The 23,136-nt window shown below is 45.4% G+C and overlaps 1 protein-coding gene across 2 annotated transcripts in view; it reads right to left on the bottom strand.

Moving 5' to 3' along the window:
- NARS2 (asparaginyl-tRNA synthetase 2, mitochondrial) overlaps positions 1-23,136 on the bottom strand; it is a 116,823-nt gene that overhangs the window by 52,918 nt on the left and 40,769 nt on the right. For both annotated transcript variants that reach the window (XM_029602208.1, XM_029602207.1), the window contains 2 exons: positions 19,810-19,890; positions 1,168-1,268 (listed from right to left, as the gene is read on the bottom strand). In XM_029602208.1, coding sequence (XP_029458068.1) covers positions 1,168-1,268; positions 19,810-19,890 — 182 coding nt within the window. The remainder of the gene's footprint in view (positions 1-1,167; positions 1,269-19,809; positions 19,891-23,136) is intronic.

Raw genomic sequence — 23,136 nt, forward strand, 5'->3', positions numbered from 1 at the left:
ACTGCTGCATGATGCCTTTTTTAAACTTATTGCACAGCCACTTTGACAGGCAGCCCCGTAGTGGGTGGGGGTCTACCCAGACCCCAGGGAACATTTGTGCATTTTGAGGGGGGTGGTGCATTTTGGGCCTCAGGCCCTTTAAAGCCATAGTGGCCCCAGCCAAGGTGGGCTGCCATTGTGCACATAGGTCCTGTTTTGCGGCTCGATTTTTTGTTGCATGTTTCTCCTGTGAAAGAGAACAACTTGTACGGCAAGACCGTCACATTTTGTCAGGGAGGAGCAAAATATCTGCAGACTTTTAAAAATAAACACACTACCTACTGCTTACTAGCTACCTTATTGACTATTTAAAAATACAAACAGTCTAACTTGTTTATTCACTGCCTGACTATTAAAAGCACAAACACACAAACACACTAAATAATATTCCCAAATAGTTAACTTTGCCCCAATACTTTTAAAAAAGACAATGTCCCAAGCAAAAACTTACTGATTCCTTTCAGCCACCAGCAAGGTGATTCTCTCCTCTTCTTGATCAGAGTTTGAACAGTACTGATTGGCATTTTCAAATCTTTGGATATCATTTTATATCCTTTTCCTGATTTATAAAATTGAATTACTTTTGCTCACAGATCCTTTGACAGTTCTTTTGCTTTCCCCATACTTCAGTAACTATCAAAGTCAGTGCAGCCCTGGATGAAATGCAAGATGGGTTTCTTAAAAGCTAAGAAACTCCTTAACTACTTATACAGACACTAATTACAATCAAAAAAGGTACAGGTGTGGATATCTACACTTCATTGCCAGCTCAACCTGTGGGTGTCAACTTGAGTGTTTATTATCAGTCCAAACATTCAAGGGTATGCAAACTTTTCAACAGGACCATTTTATTATTTTCTTTATTGCTATGGTTTGATTAATGATTGTGCTATTTTGTGATGCATAATAGATTAATTTGAAACATTAAAAACAACAGACGCATTTTGTCTGATCACTCATGTTTTCTTAAAATGCTACACATCTTACAAATTCTGCCAGGGGTATGTAAACTTGTCATCACAACTATATGTAGGAAACCCAACAAGGCTATTAAAGAGAACAGAGGAAGAGCAAAACTAGGCAATGAAAAATAAAACAACAAAGAGAAGACGACAGCGAGGTGCTTACCCTGCTACCACTTCCAAATGGAGCTGTCCAGACACAGTTAGGAAAGCAGGAACGTTGAAGAAATGAGCTTTTCCACCAAATTCAGTGGTTTTGCTTGAAGCCTGTAAAACAAAGATAAAGCAACATTAGTCACCAAATATATATGTGAGATGTATCAAGAGGGAAACATATCTCCAGATTTGTATTCAGCCTTAAAACTACAATTGTTTCAACTTAATACAATGTATATGGTGTCAACCATCTATGCAGAAAAGACCAAGGGCCTTATTTATTCAGGAAAGATATTTTCCCATAGGCACATCCTTTTTTGAATTATTTATTTATTTTTCTATACCGACATTCGATTTGACATATCACATCGGTTTACATATAACAAGATGTCTAAGGCCAGCCTAATGACATGATACAGTGTAACAGATTAATCGAATAACTGTTATACAAGATAGTATTATAAATATAATTTGCTTACCAGCATCACTTTTTACAGAATATGTTATGTTCAGAGTTGAATTAACTATGTACAGGGCAGAGAGGGAACTGGCAGGGCAAGGGGGCAGGTGGGCGGGGTGGTAGGGATGGTTATTTGGTGGGAGGGGGGGCAGTGGCGGAATTATTTATCTGGTGTGAATGCTTTCCGGAAGAGCCAGGTTTTGAGGTTCTTTCGGAAGGTGGGTGTGGAGGGGTCAGTTCTGAGAGCAGAAGGAAGGTTGTTCCAGAGGTGAGGGCCTGCTATGGATGCAGTGCGTTCTCTTGTAGAGACTCTATGTATTCTCGAGAGAGAATCTGGCGTAAAGCCCCCTCACCCCGACTTGCCTCAAACTACAAAACCGCCCTTCACCATTATAGAATAACCACACTCAAAACCAAACGAGACTTCTATGCCACTAAGATCCACGAATATATGTACAACCCGAAAACCCTCTTCAATTATGTAGCTGACCTCACCAAGTCCTCCCAGCCCCCTATCCCTGACAACGAAGCCACCGCCAGGAGCGAAGAAATCGCCCAATACTTCTTCACAAAAATCACTAACATCCTCCTCAGATTTCAACACCCATCTCCCACGACCCCCCCCTCCCCCCTCCTTCAACCTTCTCCCCCCCCCCCCCTTCAACCTTCCCCCACTACTCCTACCCTCCAAACCCTTGACCTGACCTCCTCCAAAGAAGTGGAATCAATTCTCAGAAAACTCAAACCCGCATCTCACCCCTCAGACACTATACCTACAAAAACCCTCCTCTCCATCCCAAATTCTATTGCCAAACCCATCGCAGACATTATAAACTCCTCTCTTTCTTCAGGCTCTGTCCCAGATTCCCTCAAACAAGCGATTGTTAAGCCCCTCCTTAAAAAACCAACGTTAGACCCCAAAGACCTTTCCAACTTCCGCCCGATCTCAAACCTGCCCTTCCTCTCCAAGATTATGGAAAAGATTGTGAACATCCAACTTACAGAATATCTTGAAAACAATAATATACTGCATCCAGCCCAATACGGCTTCCGTAAATACCTTAATACTGAAACACTCCTGCTCTCCCTCACGGATCACATACTCAGAGGCATGGACCAGGGCAACTGCTACCTCCTCGCCCTCTTCGACATCTCAGCCGCCTTTGATACCATCAATCACAACTACTTCATCAACCGTTTAACCGAAATAGGTATCTCAGGCCTAGCCCTGCTATGGTTTAAATCCTACTTATCCAACAGAAAGTTCGCCGTCAAAATAGGAAACGCCAAATCCACGCTCTACCCCCTGTCTCAAGGTGTCCCCCAAGGTTCCTCTCTCTCTTCCACCCTTTTCAATATTTACCTCACACCACTATGTCAGCTCCTCACAGACCTTGGCCTCAAATTCTACCTTTACGCAGACGATGTGCAAATCCTCATACCCATTCACAACTCTCTTACTGATGCGCTTGCATTCTGGAACACATGTCTTGCCGCTATAAATGACTTCCTCACTAACATCCACCTTGCCCTAAACTCCTCCAAAACAGAGCTGCTCCTTCTTTCTCCACACCTACCCCCTAAACCCCTGATCTCCAACGACCCAGCTTTCAACACCATATCATCCCAACCCACTGTAAGAGACCTTGGGGTAATTCTAGGCCAACAACTCAATCTAAAAAAACAGATCAATTCCATCCTCAAAGAAGGTTTCTTCAAGCTCAGTATTCTAAAGAAACTCAGACCCCTCCTCCACTATCATGATTTCCACACTGTCATCCAAGCTACTCTTTCCTCAAAGCTAGACTACTGTAATGCCCTCCTCCTCGGACTACCCTCCTCCACTACGAAACCCTTACAAATGTTCCAAAATGCTATCGCCAGGGTTATTACCAATTCACGGAAAGCTGATCACATTACTCCCATACTCAAAGACCTCCACTGGCTCCCCATAGCATCCCGTATTCTCTTTAAAACTTTAACCATAGTTCACAAATCCATCTACTCCTACAACTCTAACTGGCTTGATGAACCCTTTTGCCCCATACGCTCTGAACGACCCATTCGATCTGTCAACAAAGTAACCTCTCAATACCTCCTATAAAAAAAGCCCACCTCTCCACCACAAGGGATCGCGCACTCTCCATTGCAGGCCCTAAACAATAGAACTCCCTCCCGACCACACTCAGACTTGAGCCATGCTACTCTAAGTTCAGAAAGAAACTAAAGACTTGGCTCTTCCGACAAGCCTACCCAGATTAATTATCTCCATCTTCCTCCCCTCCTTCCATCTCCACGAACAGCCCCCATATAAATGGTACCTAAATTGTATATAGACTTTTGTAATTAGCCTGTTACCATTTAAGACTTTATATATAGACTTTTGTAAATAGCCTGTTACCATTTAAATCTAATGCTTGTAATTTTCAATGTTTCTGCACTATGTATTTACTCTCTCCCGTTTCCCCTCCCTGTTGATTGTATTTTCAGCCTATTAGTTACAATGTGAACCGGTATGATGTTTGCATACTAATGCCGGTATATAAAAGCTTCAAATAAATACTTCCCTGGCGGGGGGGACAGGGAGTAAGCCTATATTGGTTGAGCAGAGATTTCTGGGTCAGAGGTCAGAGGTCTTTGTAACCAGTCATTATGGATTGCTTTGTGTATGAGCATGAGTGTTTTGTATTGAGATCTGAACGGGACGGGCAGCCAGTGGAGTTGTTTGAGTGCGGGTGTAATGTGATCTGTTTTTTTCTTATTCGTTAGAAGTTGGAGGGGCTTGAGGGTGGATGCGGGAAGGCCGGTTAGGAGGGCGTTACAGTAGTCTATCTTGGCGAAAAGGAGGGATTGCAGTACCGTCCGGTAGTCTGGGGGATGAAGTAGAGGTTGGAGTTTTTTGAGGATTTGGAGTTTGTAGAATCCTTCTTTTATCAGTGTCTAGATATGATATTTGAAGTTCAGTTCCTGGTCCAGGGTGACTCCAAGGTCTTTAACTGTTGAGAGCATGTTGTTTTTGGATAGAGTTGTGGAGTCAGAGATGGGAGTTGACGTTTTTCTGGAGCGTTAGTGCCATTTCAGTGAGGATGGAGGTTATATCTGTCCGGTATGATTCCCATCGGTTTAGAGTGTTGCTGATGTTGTCTTTGATGGGGAGCAGGATCTGTACGTCATCGGCGTAAAGAAAGTAGGTGAGCCCTGTTTTGTCTAAGTATTTGCATAGTGGCAGCATATAGATGTTGAAGAGGGTAGGGGATAAGGATGAGCCTTGTGGGACTCCCTGTGAGAGGGGGATTCTTTCTGATGATGTACTTCCTTGGGTTACTTTAAAAGATCTGTTGGTGAGAAATGATTGGAACCATTGGAGAATGGTGCCACTAATGCCTATTTCTCTTAGCCTGTGAATTAGGATCTTATGGTTGACGGTGTCAAATGCGGTGGAGATGTCCAGTAGGATTAGGAGAAAGGATGTGCCTTTGTCAAACCCTCCTAGTATAGTGTCTGTGAGGGTAAGTAGTAGTGATTCGGTGCTGTGAAATTTTTTGAAGCCATGTTGAGCTGGAGCCAGTATGTTGTGGTTTTCCAGGAATTCTGAGAGTTGGTGGTTGACTGTCTTCTCGATGATCTTGGCCAGGAACTGTAGGTTCGAGATGGGCCGGTAGTTGGATGGGATGGTCGGGTCGAGTTGAGGTTTCTTTAAGATAGGTTTGACTACAGCGCATTTAAGGGAATCTGGGAGTATTCCTTGCTCGAGGGAGAGATTGGTGATGTCAGCGATGGGTCTAGCTAGGCAGTTCGGAATTAGCTGGCTTAAGAGTCATTTATCAGTGGATGCCTGGTCCTGCAGCATGGCACTAAATTGGCAATAAATAGAGTGTATGACTTCTGGAGTCTTATTCTGTAAGGCTCAGAGGTAGAGAGAAGCTCTGAGCTGTGGGTAGAGTGATTTCCCTCTAATGCTGGTAAAGGAAATGTATGACATAGTGCTGATATTAACAGACAAGCATGGAACTAGCTGACTAAGGTTAAAATCCCACCACCAATGCTCACTGTGACATTGGGCAAGTCACTGTTTCCTGCTCCATCAAGTACCCACCCGGACTGTAAATTCTCCTGGGTAGGGACTCATTGTACCTTTATGTAATTTCTTATACTGTGTCCTTGTTTAGGGCACTATACAAATGCCCAAATAAGTAATAAAAAAAAAAATTAAGGAAGTAGAAAACGTTTTGGGACTGTGAGAAGCTCTCCAAATTGATTAAATTTAGCAGATTTTTCAAACACATAAATAGCCTTGGCTATTTATGTGTTTGAAACACACCACACTGTTGGCGTAATTGCCATCAATTGGGAACATACTTGCATATGTGGTGGGATTGCCCTCACATACAAACTCTATGGACATATGTTTCCAGGATCTTGACGGAGATCCTCGAGCTGCCTATACAGCTTACTAAGGACCAAGCACTTCTCTATCTCTTTGATGAGGCGCTGACATCACAGGCTCAAACTTTTATACAGCAGGTTTGCACTGCCGCAAAAATGGAAATAGCGCGCACTTGGAAAAGACCTATCCCGTCGACACCATCTGAACTTTTAACTCGCCTGGACCGGGCATAAACTCTTTATCGTTTAACTGCACTGAAATATCATCATATAAATAAATTTTATAGCATCTGGAATCCATACATCTCTTGGAGACAATTGTCATTTTCAATATCCAATCCTTAATCTTTATTTTCATTGTGTTTGTTTTACCTGAAAATTTCATCACAGATTTCACTAACAAGATTTACCAATGTATCACTATTGATTAACCATTGCATGGCATGAAGGGGAGGGGGGTTTGGGGGGGATAATATGTAAACTGGAAAATGCTGTTTTACGATGATGTTGTTTGTTATGTATGTTTGACTTATGTAACTGAATAACAGCAATAAAAAAAATAAAAAGAAAATGGGTATTTTAGTGTCTAATTAATATAGTTGGGATAAAAGAGGATGATCGATAGATTATTGGGTTATGAATTGATGGCAAGGCCACAATAAAAAGCTAGGGCAGAGTGGCTTGTAATAATATCAGAATTTTAAGGCTGCTTGTGATTCGCTTATCCCCATCTAATTTTGATTCCACAGAGATAAAGATTAATATTGCTGCAGACTCGCCAGCCTTACTCCTTCTGGAAGATTTGCCATATTGCACCCAGTTCTGGAGGCCTCACCTCCGGCACAATTGAAGCAGTCCAGAGAAAAAGGCTACAAAAATGGTGCAGGGTTTGCATCAGAAGCAGCCCGAGATGAGAACTTAAGAAATCTAAACAGGTATACAGAGGAGAAGTGAGACGGGGGAGATATGACAGAAACATTCAATTACCTGAAAAGCATTAACAATGCATAATAAGCAAACTTGTTACAGGGGAAAGGAAATTCGAGAAAGCAGAGTTGCTTACTTGTGAGACAGGTGTCAGTCATCGCACGTGGGTGACATCATCAGATGGAGCCCGGCACAGAATTCTGACATGAAAGCTTCTAGAAGCTTTCAGCACGCTCCACTTGGTGTGGGGGAGGGGGAGGCAGTGGAGAGGCCTAGGGAAGTCCCATGCCCCAGGCAACACTTTCTGGGGGTGAGGTGGAAATCGGAGGAGCCAGGAGTGGTCTCGGATCCCAGCAACTTTTTTTTTGGGAGGGAAAAATATGGAAGGATCCAGGGAGCTCCAGAGCGCTGGCAGCTTTTTTGGGGGGGCGGGAAGCCTCTGACCACGACAGTGTTTTGTTTGGTTTTTTTTTTTTTTAAATCTTTTGAATTGCGTGGCCTTTATTTTCAAAATGAAAGGACACCAGTATCGATGACTAGATTATCGCAGAACTTTGTGGTTAGGCATGAGAAGGGTGGGCTGCTGGAGGGGGATCTTATATGCTCTTCTCCCCAAGATGGTGGAATTATAAAGAAGGCAAAAAAAAAAAAAAAAAGACTGCGTTAGATAAGGAGTAACCTTGCAGGTGGTCACATTCTGTGGCTGGCACCTGGGATGCATCCTTAGAGTGGATAGAACAACAGGGCACACTGGATGGGCCGGATGGTCTTTTTTTCTGTTGTCATCTATTTATTATGTTTCGCACAAAATACCGACTGTTTTCTCATTTCCTCTTTTTTTTTTATGCGGTGAAGACTCTGTCAACGAAAGCTCATGCCCTCAATAAACTGGTTAGCCCATAAAGGTGCCACCCGACTCCTGTCACCTTTTCTACCTCAGGCTAACAGGGCTATCCCTCTGCAGATTTTCACCTCTTTTGAAAAGGTTCCCCCTCCCAGCGCTGTGCTTCAGCGGAGGCAATGACACCTTCCCTCAAGCCTCCCGAATATCTCTCTCTGGCAAGGGTTTTACAGACAGCAGCATTGTGATGATGAATAAATGACCTGTGCAGAGAATTAGGGTGGGGAACATAAGGAAAAGGCCTCTTTGCTTGATGGGCCAGAGCGCGGGGGGGGGGGGGGGGGGGGGGGGGGGGGGGGGAACGAGGGAGGGCCACACAGAAGAAATGGGGAGAGAGTCGTGGGGGGGAGGGAAGGGAGTGGAGGAAGTCAGCCATTTTGGAGCCTCATCCCTCTTGAACTGAAGACAGGAAACGCCCCCTGCAGAGAAAGGGAGGCCTCGGGATGCTGAAGAAAGCTAATGGTACGGTAAGAGAGGATGAGGAGCAAGCTCTGAACAGTTTACAAAACTAGCAAATGCCGGAGTACATGGCTATGAGCAGAACAGTTTTGGACTCCGACGTGCTGGGGTGAAAATCCCCGGGGGGGGGGGGGGGGGGGGGGGAGAAGAGTGAGGGTTACCCTGCCAGCAGCCTTCACTGACTCGGCCTGAAGATCCTGTCTGTCAGACACATGGTAGCAGGAGATCAGCTGGGAAAAAAGATTCCTGCTGCTGCTGATGGACCGCTGAGCGACGAGTAATTTCCGTGTGCTAAAGTGTCGCTCAGTAATTTTATCAGGGGGTTTTTCGGCATCCCAGGCTGTTGACAAGATACGTCTCCCGATAGGAACGTAAAATCAAAATAACGAGGGGGGGGGGGGGAGGGGGGGGGGGGGTAATTCTCAAACTGTCCGTGTCGGGCCGCACAGTCTGCAGGCAACTTTTAACACGCGGGCTTTGCACTAATTCAAACCCACGGGTTTGCACTAGGAAACCTGGGCCTAAAGGTACCCGCTTTTAGCGCAGGTGGGGTTTTTTTCCCCAGGGAAAATAACACGGGATCTGAAAACGCAACCTACGCCAACACTTTTGCCAGTTTTCCCAGTTCTCCCAGTTAAGGAACAGTTTAATGGCCTCCCTTCCCTCCTGTTAGCCCCGACCTTTAAAACCCCGCTGATCTGCCTAGATTTTTTGTTTTATTACTCACACATCATCCATAGCAGAAGCAAACTTACGTGGCAGGGGACCCTGGCGATCATAGGTATTTATGCACAAATTTCATGTTAAAATCCTGGCACACCCGTGCCCTGCCCCTTTTGGAATGGCATGCGCAGGTGCACATACGGGTGGCTTTTAAAATCGGCTTGGCGCGCACCAGCACATTCCCTAATTTTGGCACGTCAGGCCTTCAAAATTCACCTTTAAGGGGGTAAAAGCACGCCCGTCATCGCAAAGTGCGCAGACTCTTGCCGGAACTGGGGGGGGGGGGGGGGCACGTTTCCGACAGCCGATCGGCGTGGGTAGATCACTCTATACCTGTGCAAATTGCTCCAAAACCTGCCCCCCTGCATTTCTAAAGGGAAAGCACCTGAGAAACGGATGATCTGTTTTTCCGTTATCACGTGTATTCTTCCTGGAATTTCTTCATTTGGCTCCTTTAATTTTGAGCCGTTTCCATCGCTTCTTACACCTCAGGGCTTTCCTCTACTTCATTCAGGAAGAGCTCCTGCTGCCTGGGACACTTCGGGGAATGGGGTTACGTTGACGTACGCCAACGACTTCTGCTGTCAGAGCAACACTGAAAGGGGCCAGGAGCTCGATAAGACGGTACCGGCTCCAGACTCGTCTTTGGGGGATGTGCTTCGGGATTCCAGGAGGGGGTGGGTAGGGTGTGGATAGGGGTTTCCGGTGGGTGAGGAGGCTGGAGTGGTTGGCAGGTGGAGCTGCAAGCACAAATATGTTGTTTTTGGTTTGTTTTTTTTTATTTTCTGCTTTTCACACTTTTTTTTTCAGCATTTCAAAGCAGATTCCATTCAGGGACTGTAGGTATTTCTCTATCCCCAGAGGGCTTACAATCTAAGTTTGTACCCGAGGCAATGGAGGGTAAAGTGACTTGCCCAAGGTCACAAGGAGCAACAGCAGGACTCAAACCCTGGTCTAACCACTAGGCTACTCCTCCACTCCTATTTGTAATGTTTGCTTTAATTCTGAACTTGTTTTATGTAACTTTTTGATCCTGTAAAACCACTTTAACGACTTGGATCAATTAGTGGTCAAATTAAATTAATAATAATTGTGTGTGGGGTGGTATCTTACCCAACGAGGCCTGCAACCTTTTTTTTTTTTTTGTGGGGGGTTGCAGTTTGGAAATCAAGCGATACAACCAGACCTATTTTGGTTCTTTAACTATTTTCAGGGTTAGGGGATTGGGTCTGCTGGTCCAGAAGGTTTTTAAGTTACCTGGCTACAATCTGAATACAGCTGGATAACTTCAGCTGAGCGTATTCAGTGGGAGACCTGCCCCTGCTGCTTATTCGACTTACTTTAGCTGGATAACCTGTCTGCTCCTTGGCTTACGGAGAGGCTGACCGCGCATATTTTCTTTCCTCATATGCTGGTAAACAAGTTAACACCTGATGCTGTACGCTAATGGCTTGCAAATGCATCAGAGTTGAAAGAGGAGCCCACAGGGGAGTAAAAAGTGTGCTAATCCTTATTCCATGGGTCCCTGCCTGAGAAGTGCACATAAAACTGAAACGGCACACTAGAAGGTGTAAAGAGACCTCAGCTGGAGGCTGGGGGTAGGTAGGCGCAGGGGTAATTTGGTGGGTGTGGGGTGGGCATCTTTGGGCAGAGTCCCTCTGATGTGGGGAAGGGGGGGTGGGACAGCGTTGCATACCCAGTGCTTAGCTCACTTGGTTTTATTTTTAGGCTTGGACTCCTGGGTCAGAGATGGACTAAAAGTTAACTCATATTTCTGGGGCAAGCGTTACTCAATGTGTGCTGTGTCAATGCGAATCCCGGACCCCCGCACCCAGGAACTCCAGTTCTGGAACAGGCCATAGATTTAACACTAGCCCCAGAAATGCAAGTTAACTTTACCCCACTTCTGACTCAGGAGTCAAATTTCCAGCATTAAAAAAAAAACAACAACAACAAACCAGGAATGAAGTCTTCAAGGCTTTACCACACCTCCCTGCGTTGGGGAATAAGAGCCAATGCCTGCATTCATACGAGGTCTGCTAATCTGGGCGCACATTTTTTTTGCACACTAAAATCCTTCTTAAATTTCCAGTAAAGTAACATGCCCAAACGGGAGTAAAAATGTGCAGCCAGCCATCGGCCCCGACGTGGCATACTTTCCTGCATGGAGGCCGAAGGTTTTACAAAGCTTTTCTTAAATTTAACAGATGCCGTTACCTAGGTTCCACCCTCAAAATTCTCAAATCCCATCAATAAACGGCTGCTACTATGGCATCACCGCATGCGTTTCAAAATTCCTTTCATTCTTCGAGGACCCTGGGCTCCAGAAAAGGCAATAAAATCAGAAAGCTTTCCCCCTTGAGGACTCGTATTGCTTCTCTCCCCTCTCAGATCCACTCCTCGCCAGAGAAGCCGCCGGAATGACATTCAAAGTTAAGGGCTGCTCCTCGTTCTGGTCCTCCCGGAGATGCAGGCACCCGTTATTATCAGCAAACTCCCAGGGCCAGAGATAGAAACCCAACAGTTTGCCTATCACCTGCTTTCCCTTCCAAGGAGATGCTTTGTAGAGATTTGGGGTGGGGGAAGGCTGAACTTTCAAAGCCTATCATTAGCACATTCAGATTACAACCTAATGTTTGGTTGTCAGAAGCGGATTCCTGTCTTCTCCTCTTCCGTTCAGAGCACGCTCAATGAAGATTAGCTGGAAGGACGGGATTTCAAATGAAGGGGTGCATAAGAAGAGAGAAGGCGCAAGATTCCCAGCAGAAGATCTGGTTAAAAACAAAATACCAGCGAGATTTGTTGTTGTGCTCTCAGAGCCTTGTATGGCAAATTACCCAATATAGTACCCGCAGGGCATGGCAGAGGGCAGGGCAGGCTTTTGCGGTGATGGCACCTGTGCAAGTGACCAAAATGGCATCCCCTCACTTGTCATTCCCTTTTCCACCTCATTAATGAATACGTTCAACATGCACCAGTCCTAGTACAGATCCCTGGGGCGCACCACTGTTGACCCTGCTCCATCTGCAAAACTGAACATATAGTCCTACTCTCCATTTTCCATATTTGAACGAATTACCAATCCATAACAGGATACTACCTCCCTTCCATGATTGGCATATTAATGTAAATTTTTCTGATCCATTTTGATCCATTTTTCTGATCCATTTTGATCCATTTTCTGATCCATTTTGATCCGAATTGGGCACACATATTCATCTCTCCTGGGTGCTTGATGCAATATGCAAATGAGCTGCTGTGCTATAACTGACGCGCTAGGGATAAATTGTGCATCCCTAGCACGTCCATGGCATCGGGCGCCCAGGATACGTGGCTGTGTGCAGGTTAGGAAAAAAAAAAAAAAAAAGACGCTCAGTTTACGAGCATCTGTTTTTTTTTTCCGTGGCAGCTACTTTACCAAGTCAATATGAACACACAATATACACAGCCCGGAGCATGTATATTGTGGGTGTATATTGTGCGCCCCCAAATCAGTTTTTTTTACGCCAAGACTATATTTTCACACGGTGCTGCTTTCTGTGGTTCTTCCTACTTAGTATCGCGACGATACTAAATAGGAGGAACCACCGAAAACCAGTTTTTTTTAGGTTTTAAGTTGAGCCCTTGACGTGCGGGAAGACTTTACATCCGCTCCAGGGCAGACGTAAAATTTTACAGGTTAAAAAGTGCACCTTGGGTGCACAGGGAATTTTTTTTTTTGCCTTGCAGGGTAATAGCTAATAGCCTCATCTACATGGCATTTACATGCGATGAGCGCTATTAGCTACGCCTTTGTCTGGACGCGCCGATTACCTTCTAGCATTGGGGAGTTATGGACACATGTCCAAAACACGGGTCCAACCGCTCATTATGCTGTGCGCTAGGCTTGGTGCACTTTATTGCATCGGCCCCTATCAGAGCTGTGAAAATCTCGCCGGGACACATGGTAAGGTGTGGTCATGCCCATACGTCTTAGCAGGCGCCAGTACATTACATGCAGAAGGGCGCAGGGGATGACAGCGTGTGAAGACACGGCATGGGTGGCTTTTGCATACACTGGACTCAGTCTAAATATTTTTCAGCAGCAATCCAATAAAAACAAACACGTCTCTTCATCACAACGCAGGACTACCCCCCCAAGGCTTCAAGTTCGCAGGATGGACGAGAGAACAGCTGGTGAAGTTACCGTCTCTGCTCTCGCACCGAGATACCGTCCTTGGATAATATTTAGCAAAAATTTGTTTTCCTCCTCAGAAGCTCATAACAGCCCAAAGAAAAGGGCACGAGACGTAGCAACAGGGTCATGATTTAGTTGCAAAATATATCGCAAGTAAACTGTCCAAATCAAACGCAAATTTCAAAACAATGCACAAAGAACTTGGCTCGAGTCTCTATGCTGATTACAGAGAAGAAGGTTTGTTTTTTTTTTAATAATCTGAGTTTTATTTTATTTATTTATTTTTTTATACTTTGATGTCACGGGAAGACCAGGCACAAAACACAAAGCTTATTGTCCAGTCAGGCGAAGGCTACTTTCCAGGGTCCTTTCCTCTCCTTGTTTGGTGAGCTTACCTTGAAGAGGGTTCTCCACTGCTGCTGGAAGAAACCATTTGGAGCCAGGAGCAGAAAAGCATTCTCAGCTCGTCCCTGGTTCCTTTCCCAGCAAGGGCCAGTGACATTGCTGCTCGGCTATTGGCACAAAATGATGAGAGCTCCCCTCTCCTCTGCAGCAGCATGGGGAGAGCCCTCGCTGAGGTGAAAGAACTACAACCCTGCTCGAGTATGAACCACTGTCCAGCTGCAGCTTCTGGGGCACTCATCTGGCTGGACTTTAAAGCCACAGGGATTCTGAGCAGGGAGTTCCTCCTCTTTCAGGGTCTGAGTGGTATGACATTTTACTTCCAAACAAAGGAAATGGTGAGATAAGAACCTTCAGTCCTAATCGGATACTGCATAGGCATTTATTCCCCATAAAATGACTGCCACACACTTTATGGATCAGAAAAGCCCTTGCATTTTTTGCAACAAAAGGCATAACGTGACAGTCCTGCTCCTGACAGTCTTCTATCTACCAGAACCAGATAACCTTGCCCATATTAAAAACGTGCAGGACTAACAAAACCTGTGCCATTCTTCAGATTAATTACAATAAGAGATCGAACGGGCTCTCCAAGTCTCCCTACCTCAATTGAGCGGGACTCTGGACTGATCTTGGTACTACAGGAACAAAAATTAGCAGGTAAGAACCAATTTTCCTTTCCCTGTACATATCCAGATCAGTCCAGACTCCTGGGATGTACCAAAGCTTCCTTAAATGGGGTGGGACTAAGAGTCCTGTTCAAAGTACAGTCTCACCAAAACCCATGGCCTCTAGGGCCTGGACATTCAAACAATAATGCCTGGCAAAAGTGTGCAATGATTTCCAAGTAGCCACCCGCAAATCTTTCGGTGAGACTTGTTGACATTCGGCCCAGAAGGCCATCTAGGATCAGGTAGAATGAGCCCTTAATCCCTCAGGGATAGGACGACCCTGACAGATGTACTCTGAGCCTATAGCCTCCTTCAACCACCACACAATCGTGGCTTTTGATGCCTTATGACGTTTATTTGCACTACTCCATAGCACAAAAAGATGTTCCGACATCCGGAAGCTATTAGTGACCTTAAGATACCGCAACAATGCATGCCTGACATCAAAGAGGTGCAACTCTCTTGCATGAGGCGCCGGAGCATCCAAATTTGGAAAAGCCGGAAGTTCAACCAACTGACTTAAGTGGAATGACAATACTACCTTCAGCAGAAAAGACAGAACTGTCCTCAAGGAAACTCCAGAATCCGTAATCGTCAAAAAAGGATCCCTTCATGAAGAGGCTTGAAATTACGAGATCCTTCTAATGGAACAAATTGCCACCAAGAAAACCACCTTTAAAGTGAGATCTCTCATAGTAACCCTTCTAAGAGGCTCGAATGGAGCCACACACATGCTCTTAAGGACTAAGTTAAGGCTCCAAGAGGGACACAACTTCTGAACCGGAGGATGCAAATGCTTTGCCCCTCGGAGAACGCATCACATCTGGATGTGCAACCAGAGCCATTCCTTGCACCATGCCTCGAAGACAGCTCAAAACTGCCACCTGAACTCTGAGGGCATTAAAGGACAAACCCTTCACCAAACCTCTTTGTAAGTTGGTCAGAATATGTGCTATGGATGTTCGCATAGGGTCAACCCCCTGCTCCATGCACCAAGCTTCAAAAAAAACTCTCCAGACTCTCACATATGCCAAGGAGGTGGAAGTCTTTCTAGCCTGCAATAGGGTAGAAATGACATCCTGCGAATATCCTTTCCCCCTTAAGCGTTTCCTCTCAAAAGCCAAGCCACAAGACAGAAGCAAGCTGCCTGATCTTAAAATATAGACCTTGATGCAGAAGCTTTGGCAGATGAGCAAGCCTCAACGGTCCATCCACCACTAGGATGATCAGATCTGCAAACCAAGGCCTCCGAGGCCACTCCAGAGCCACCAGAATTACATTTCCCGAATGAACCTCCAAATGCGACAGCAGAAACACATACAGCAGAATGTCCCGCGGCCAAGGAAGAACCAAGGCATTGACCCCCTCTACCCCGCGCTTCCTTCTGTGACTGACAAGATCCTGACTGGATGGACACGCAAGACAGGAGGTAATGTACGTAGCACCAACTGCACCGCCCTCATCCCTAAGCAACTGATAAACCACAACACTTCCTCCGCCAACCACTGGCCCTCCACCAACTGAGCTTGGCAGACAGCTCCCCAACTGGACAGTGGTAGCCATTATCCACTCCAGAGCCTCCAAGTCTACCCCATGACACAACTGGTCCCAACCAAGCCACCATGAGAGACTAGACCTGGCTAGCTCCATATGAGGTATTGGAAATTGAAATTGCTCTGACAACGAATTCTACTGGGAAAGCAACGCCGCCTGCAGAGGCCTCATATGAGCAAACACCCAAAGAACCAGCTCCGTGAACGCCATGGAACAGAGAACCTGCAAGTAATCCCAGACCTTGAGCATTTGTTTCTCTAACAACTTGTGAACTTGCCACTGCAATTTGACAATGTGCTCTTTGGTGAGAAAACCTTTCCTCACCCTGTATTGAAACGCGCCCACAGAAACTCCAACACTTGAGAAGGGGAGAGATGACTTTTGGACAAATTCACTACCTTTTAAGTTTGTTTTCTTTTTTTTTAAACTTTACCAAAAAGACAAAAAACACTCCTCTGAAATGAAGAACGGCAGCAGGCTCTGCTATTCTTTCTGGAGGAGAGAGAACTGGCTCCACCAGCTTTCTGCCTCCGATGGTGAAGGACCAAGCAAACTAAGGGTCCCCAACCCCCTGCTCGTCCACCTCAAAACCAAGAAGGATGGCCCCACCAGGACCTGCCAACCTCCTGGGAGGAAATTCTCCAATCTTCTTCTTCTTTTTTTTTTTTTTTTTTTTTTTAAGTAAATTCAGACTGCAGGTTTTGCACCTCTACCATCTGCTGGAGACAGAAAAATACTGAAGGACTGCAGGTGGCACACCAGGTTATATGGCAGTGTCTGTGAAGCTTTCTCTGTCTCCATCTGCTGGAAGGGAGGCAAAACCCATGAGTCTGGACACTGACCTGGTACACACAGGGAGCTTTGTTTTTAAAAGTTTATCTATATAAGAGACAGGGTTGGAGGTGATCCAGGGATGGGAGGGCGAGGGCCGAGTGGCAAAACATTAACCGGACAGTGCTGAAGATATCTGGACAAGTCTTGGGGAGAAGGGCATGTGTAAAGTTAACCAGATAAACTCTATCCATTATATTCTGCGGCATTTTTACTTGGATAGGCGCTGCTGGGTATCTGGGTAAAGTTAACTGGGTGATGTTATCCAATTAACTTTTCTGCTGTCTACACCACTGAATATCGGGCTCTGTAAGCCTAGATTAAAAGTAAGGGGTGCCGAGGTCACTAAATCCTTACCGGTACCATCTGCGCTCAACTCAAAGACACAGTGAGTATTTAAGGATTGTGTTTATCCAGGGCTGGCCCACACTGGAACTGCCAAACAGCACTGCAAAAAGAACAGCCTTCTCCACATGGGTTCCTTTGGCCAGAGATAAAAGGACCCAGAAATACAAATCATAACCTGGTCCAGGGTAGGCTTCTGAGCGGCTGACAAGAGAGCAGCCTGCAATTTTGGCCGACACACTGCATCTCCCTTCTACAGAGTCTTTACAAGCTTTAGGAAACGGGAGACAGACAAACAGAAAACCCGGTCCTACTACACTACGTATCCAGCCAGAGACTGCGGGACGATGTGCTTACAAATTACACACAGCATGGGATCATTAAATCCTGTCGCGCAAGCAAGCAAGTTTATCAATAAATAAAGTTACCCCTTTCTGCAAATTTGGCCCCTGTTGGGCTTAATCCTAGTCCTTAATGCTATAACCTGGGAATGACTTGGTAGGAAAAACACTCAAACCTTGCCTGGGCTATTCAGGCAGGACTGAAAGCCACCATGGCCAGACAGCACATCCCCTCCTGCCCTAAGCATCTTCTGAAATCTGTTTCCTGATAGGAAAAAATGACCTATGACTCAAAAGCTTTTGCTGAAAGACAGCAAACAGAGCCCAGCATTCCCGCTGCCTGCTTGGGGAGGGTCTGTAACATGAGAAAGACGGAGCCACTTGATTTTAGCTCTAGGATCTGACAGTACACTCATGAACAGCCACTAAGTGATGCACCAAGAGACAGATATGGGTAGATATACTGCAGGGAGGGGGAGGGGAGAGGCCAAAATAGCACAAAGATACTAGGGAGAGAGGGAATTTAGAAGATGCCTTGCTATTTTACTTTATAATGCTACGGTAATTGCCCTTGAGATGCCCTTGCCTTAGGCTTGGAACATTCAGTTAGGCCATGGGAGCGTGTGCTACTGCATGGACTGGGCAGCTGAACTTGCTAGCAGAAATTATTGGGTAAAGATAACGTCAGCTCTCAAGCCAGTCTATTAAATATTTAAAACTTTTAATCTGAAATGACAAGCAAAAATAACTTGAAATAAAAAAAAAAAAAGCCTTGCGTTCTACACTTCTGCTATAATAAAGCAATTAAAGACTGGAGGAAAGCAGAAGTGGATATGTGCTCAAAGCAACGCCGAATCCAACATGAAATGACAGCATTAGTCTATAATGACTTCAAGGGGGAGGGGGGACTGAGATTGTGCTGTCACTGCTGTTCCCGGTGAATTTCCCACTCCCACCTTATGCACCTTAAAACAGGGGTCAAACTGACTTCCAGCGGCTGGGGCTGGAGCAGGAGGCAGCTCCCTCTTCACAGTCAGCATCTCAGGAAGGCAAGCCGGCCCCTTTCACCTCAGATGCCCCTCGCCCTGTGCTTAAGAAATCCATGACAGCCCATAAAAGCTGTAAGCAGAGGAGTCAGATTCCCTCACGCCAATATTTTCCAATCAGTATCCTTCCCCGCCACCATCTGTTATTCAGTTAAGCTTTACCAAACCATTTTTTCAACAAGAGCTTCCACCCAACGCTCGTGGAGCTGACCTTTTGGGACATGCACACGACCGACTCTATGTGTCTATGTGGACCCTCCCCTCCCCCCCCCCACCCCAAAAATATAACTCTGTCAGGAGCCTCTCAGCCCGCCCCCCCCCCCCCAAACATATCCTGGAAAATAGGTGTGGCTAGGACATCAAACAAAAAATTATTGGGAGGGGGTAACACACAATTGCATAAGCCTTCTTCCCTTTGGAAAGTGGACTAAAATGATTCTTTAAACTTTCATTCTTTGACCCATGGAAATCAAGCTCAATAAACAAAAAATATAAGGCGATGCCTTCCTGCTGGAGTAACTCAATACATTCCTTGACTGGCTCCCGGGAGTTAACACGCCCTTCCCTCAAGGCACAACAAAGACATTGTAGGCGATATCTTAACACATTCCTCGACTTAGCTTTTTTTGTTTTTTAAATACATTGCTTGACTAGCTTTATGGGGAATATCTCAAGTCCAAACAGAAGGAGCAGGTTGCTGACATTACCGCAGAATACAAGCGAAGAGCAGATGACATTACGACGATCGCGTGAAGGGAAAGGGGGGGAGGGGATGGTGGAAGCAATGTGTTTAGTGGAACAATAAGGAAGATAAGAGAAAGGCCGCAAATTCAGGTCTGCTAGCCAGTTAAAAAGCCCAGGTTTCGGTCGCCTGCCTCTGGAAGCCTCACGGAGGGTGATTTCAGAATGACATTACCGCAAATTTTCAAAAGTTATTTTATGCATATAAAATATGTTTAAAAACCGTGGGGAGAAGTAAGCCCAGCATTCGCCCTGACTCCGCCTCCCCTCAGAATGCCTACTGCGTAAATGCATAAATCAGGTTCCGCATGTACTTTACACACACACCCACCCACACACACACTACTGGGGCTGTCCTCGAAGCGCATAAAACCAGGTTTTAGGTGTGTAAGTGGCTTTGAAAATAACCGCTGTAACCTTTCGTTTCGCGCAGTCACGAGGACTGACCCAGCACACAGACCACGTTATCCATTCCGCAGGCTCACATGTTCAGGTTTTTACGGACTGTCCCCGATAGATGGCGGGTGCTAGTTCTCCCTTTCTGCCAGACCTCATCGTGACAGGATTGCGTCTCGCTGGCCAAAGATCAAAACCCAGGTTCCTGCACGGTTACCACCGATCCACTGGGGCCGGCCTGATCTTTACAGAACTCGATGTCCTCCCACTGTAACTCCATTTTATGACGTACCTCCACCTGGAAGAGCTCCCCGGCTCCTTCGCAGTCATTCGAGGTGATCACAGGGGTGTGGACGTGCACGAAGCCGTTATCCTAGGAGAAAGCAGAGCAGAAAGGGTTGAAAAAGGCACAGACCATTAAACTCCCCAAAATTATTTTAACTACAATGCATGTTTGGACCTGCCAGGGAGGAAAAAGATGCTTATCTGACCTACAGATGAAAGATGACAACACCTGGGATAGCAGGGTCCAAATTCAAAGGCATCTAGCTGGCTAAGTTTAGAAAAACAGCTAAATCAGTCTGTACTGGCTTAAGCGGCAAAATTTAGCCGTTTAGATTCTGGGTAGACCCAAGGGAGGGGGGGATGAAAGTGAGGACAGCAGCACGGATTTTCAATGATAATCACTTATCTTGGCTGTTCAAATCTGGGCATTACAAATACCAGGCCTAAATCTGGTTGGTCACTCTCACTCCCCTACAAACTATAAAAAAAAAGAAAAAAAAAAAGGCACTGTTCCATGCCACAATCTGGATACTGGATATGGTGGGCTGGCTTAAAAATCCCTACTCTGGCTTTAAAAGTTTCAAGCTCTTAATAAACGTTAAGTATATCATTCTGGTTTTAAATCCACCTCAAAATCCAACCATTCTCTCAATGCAATGATTCTATCTATAGAAACAGCACCATCAAGTGGTATTAAGGTGGTACTGACGTTTCAGGAAAATAATCAATTTACTGGGATGGTACAACAGAGAAAATTATTGTGGCATACCTTTTCGAAGAGAACAGTTCACGCTGCATTTGAAGACGTGGACGTTTGTCCACGAAAGCTTATGCCTCAAGAAACCTGGTGTTCTATAAGGTACCACCAGCCTCTGTGTTTTTGTTACTACAGCCTAACACAGCCCTCTAGAAGTGTTATCACTAGAAGAAAAATAATCTTTTGATTGGTGCACAGAAGCATTCCTGCAAACCCATGAGGTACAAACCAACAGTCAGCTGAAAGAATGACAGTAAAACAAACAATAAATTATAGGTCTCAATGGATTATAACTCAGTAGAGGTTCACATTCAAAGGTCTTTGTCTGGCTACGTTCGGATTTAGCTGGAAAAACCCTGAGAGCAGTCCTGACTGAATACACTGACCTGGCTGACTTTTGATATAAAAATAATCAAGAGCTTACGCTCCGTCGCTGAGCAATTGAATAAACTTTTGAATGAATAATGTGTGTACTGAAATTATTTTTAATAAAGTAAATACCTACACTACCAGTGGTGAAAAGTTTTTTATCATATGTGTAAATTTAAAAATATTAAATGGAGTCAGAGAAAGGTTTCATACATAGTGTAGGTGCCCCGCACCTCCGTAAGGTGAACTTATAATCATCAACCTTCCTCCTCCTCGATGAACTTTTAACGATTATTTTTTTGAAAATTTTTTGTGTAAACTTGTGTTGTCCCTAACACACCTAAAGGACTCTTCCGTGGCGATATAATTTTCAAATGCGTGACCGCAAAGATTTACTCCATACTACTCAATGAGAATGTCAATAAAGGGTATAAAAACAGACTTCCCCGATTTTGGTTGGTGTGTCCATCTTCTTGTAGGGATAACCTACAAGAAGATGGACACACCAACCAAAATCGGGGTTGGTGTGTCGACACACCAACCAAAATCGGGGTTGGTGTGTCGACTTCCCCGATTTTGGTTGGTGTGTCCATCTTCTTGTAGGTTATCCCTACAAGAAGATGGACACACCAACCAAAATCGGGGAAGTCTGTTTTTATACCCTTTATTGACATTCTCATTGAGTAGTATGGAGTAAATCTTTGCGGTCACGCATTTGAAAATTATATCGCCACGGAAGAGTCCTTTAGGTGTGTTAGGGACAACACAAGTTTACACAAAAAATTTTCAAAAAAATAATCGTTAAAAGTTCATCGAGGAGGAGGAGGAGGAAGGTTGATGATTATAAGTTCACCTTACGGAGGTGCGGGGCACCTACACTATGTATGAAACCTTTCTCTGACTCCATTTAATATTTTTAAATTTACACATATGATAAAAAACTTTTCACCACTGGTAGTGTAGGTATTTACTTTATTAAAAATAATTTCAGTACACACATTATTCATTCAAAAGTTTATTCAATTGCTCAGCGACGGAGCGTAAGCTCTTGATTATTTTTGTTTCGTTTAGTTCAGCAGTTCGCGGCGGAGGTGTATCTTTTGATATTGACTTTTGATATAGCCAGGCATAGCACACCATCGCTGCTGAATATCCCGACCAAGTTTATCCTCTAGCCGCCCCCAGTGGCTCACAATAGTGGCCCTGATCCATTTGCAGGGATCCCTCTTTACTAACCAGTGACAGTTATAGGAAAATGACTGAACAGCAAAAAGCTGCCCCAGCAGAGGGTCCTACGCTGGCCAGGATTTAAATTCCTGCCTTTCTGGTTTGAAAAGACGACGATCAAAGTAAGGGCTGAGGAAAGAGGGCTGTGTGTGTTTACCAGCTGCCCGACAGACAACCAGGCGAAGATCAGGCCGGCCTGGTGGGGGCTTTAGGAAGTCGCTCCATAAAGCCCTGGGGCCTGATCCAGGTCACAGCACGACTCCCTCTGCACTGGGAGGCAAACACAAAAATTAGCAGCAAGGAGCAGCTCCCCTGCCCCCCGGGTTATCAGCCTCCGCACACAGGTTCATAAGCCAAAAAAAAAGAGAAACCACACTTAAAAAAAAAAAAAAAGTTCAATTCCTGGACAGTTCCTGGGCTCCTGCCTTTAAACTCTCAAGGTTTCCTCCTACGCCCCTCCCTTCCCAAACACAGGGATTCTTTACACTGAAAGCGGCCCACTTCCCACATCAGCGTGTCTGCCTGCCTCTAGCAGGTCAGCCAGCATTTCTTCACTCTTGTTCACAGCTCTCTACTTCTCGCGGCGCTGCTGGCCCCCATTTAGGCTCTTGATACGATGGTCCACATATTATATCCGGGCTACCTTTTGATGTAATACTGAATATTCGGGATAGAACTAATTTTTTTTCCTGCCACAGACTCTCGATTTCTGTACCAATGTGATGAAGCAGGGGTTTCACACACACTAAAGCAGCCTGGAGAGACAGGACAGTTAGAGACTCCAGTGGGCAGAGGAAGGTCCAGGCGGGCAGGGAAGGAAAAAGCAAACCAGAGTTGGCCAGAGGATTGGAAAGCCAAAAGGAACAGGAAGGACAGGGCCGCTGGGAAGTGTAGTCTTGAAATCCTTGGCTGAGAATTAATTGGGATCAAGTTAGCTGCCAGGTGTGGGGCCACCTTTCAACCTCTTTAGATATTTTAATG

The sequence above is a fragment of the Rhinatrema bivittatum genome, chromosome 5 (genome assembly GCF_901001135.1).
Source record: "Rhinatrema bivittatum chromosome 5, aRhiBiv1.1, whole genome shotgun sequence".
Classification (NCBI taxonomy): Eukaryota; Metazoa; Chordata; class Amphibia; order Gymnophiona; family Rhinatrematidae; genus Rhinatrema; species Rhinatrema bivittatum.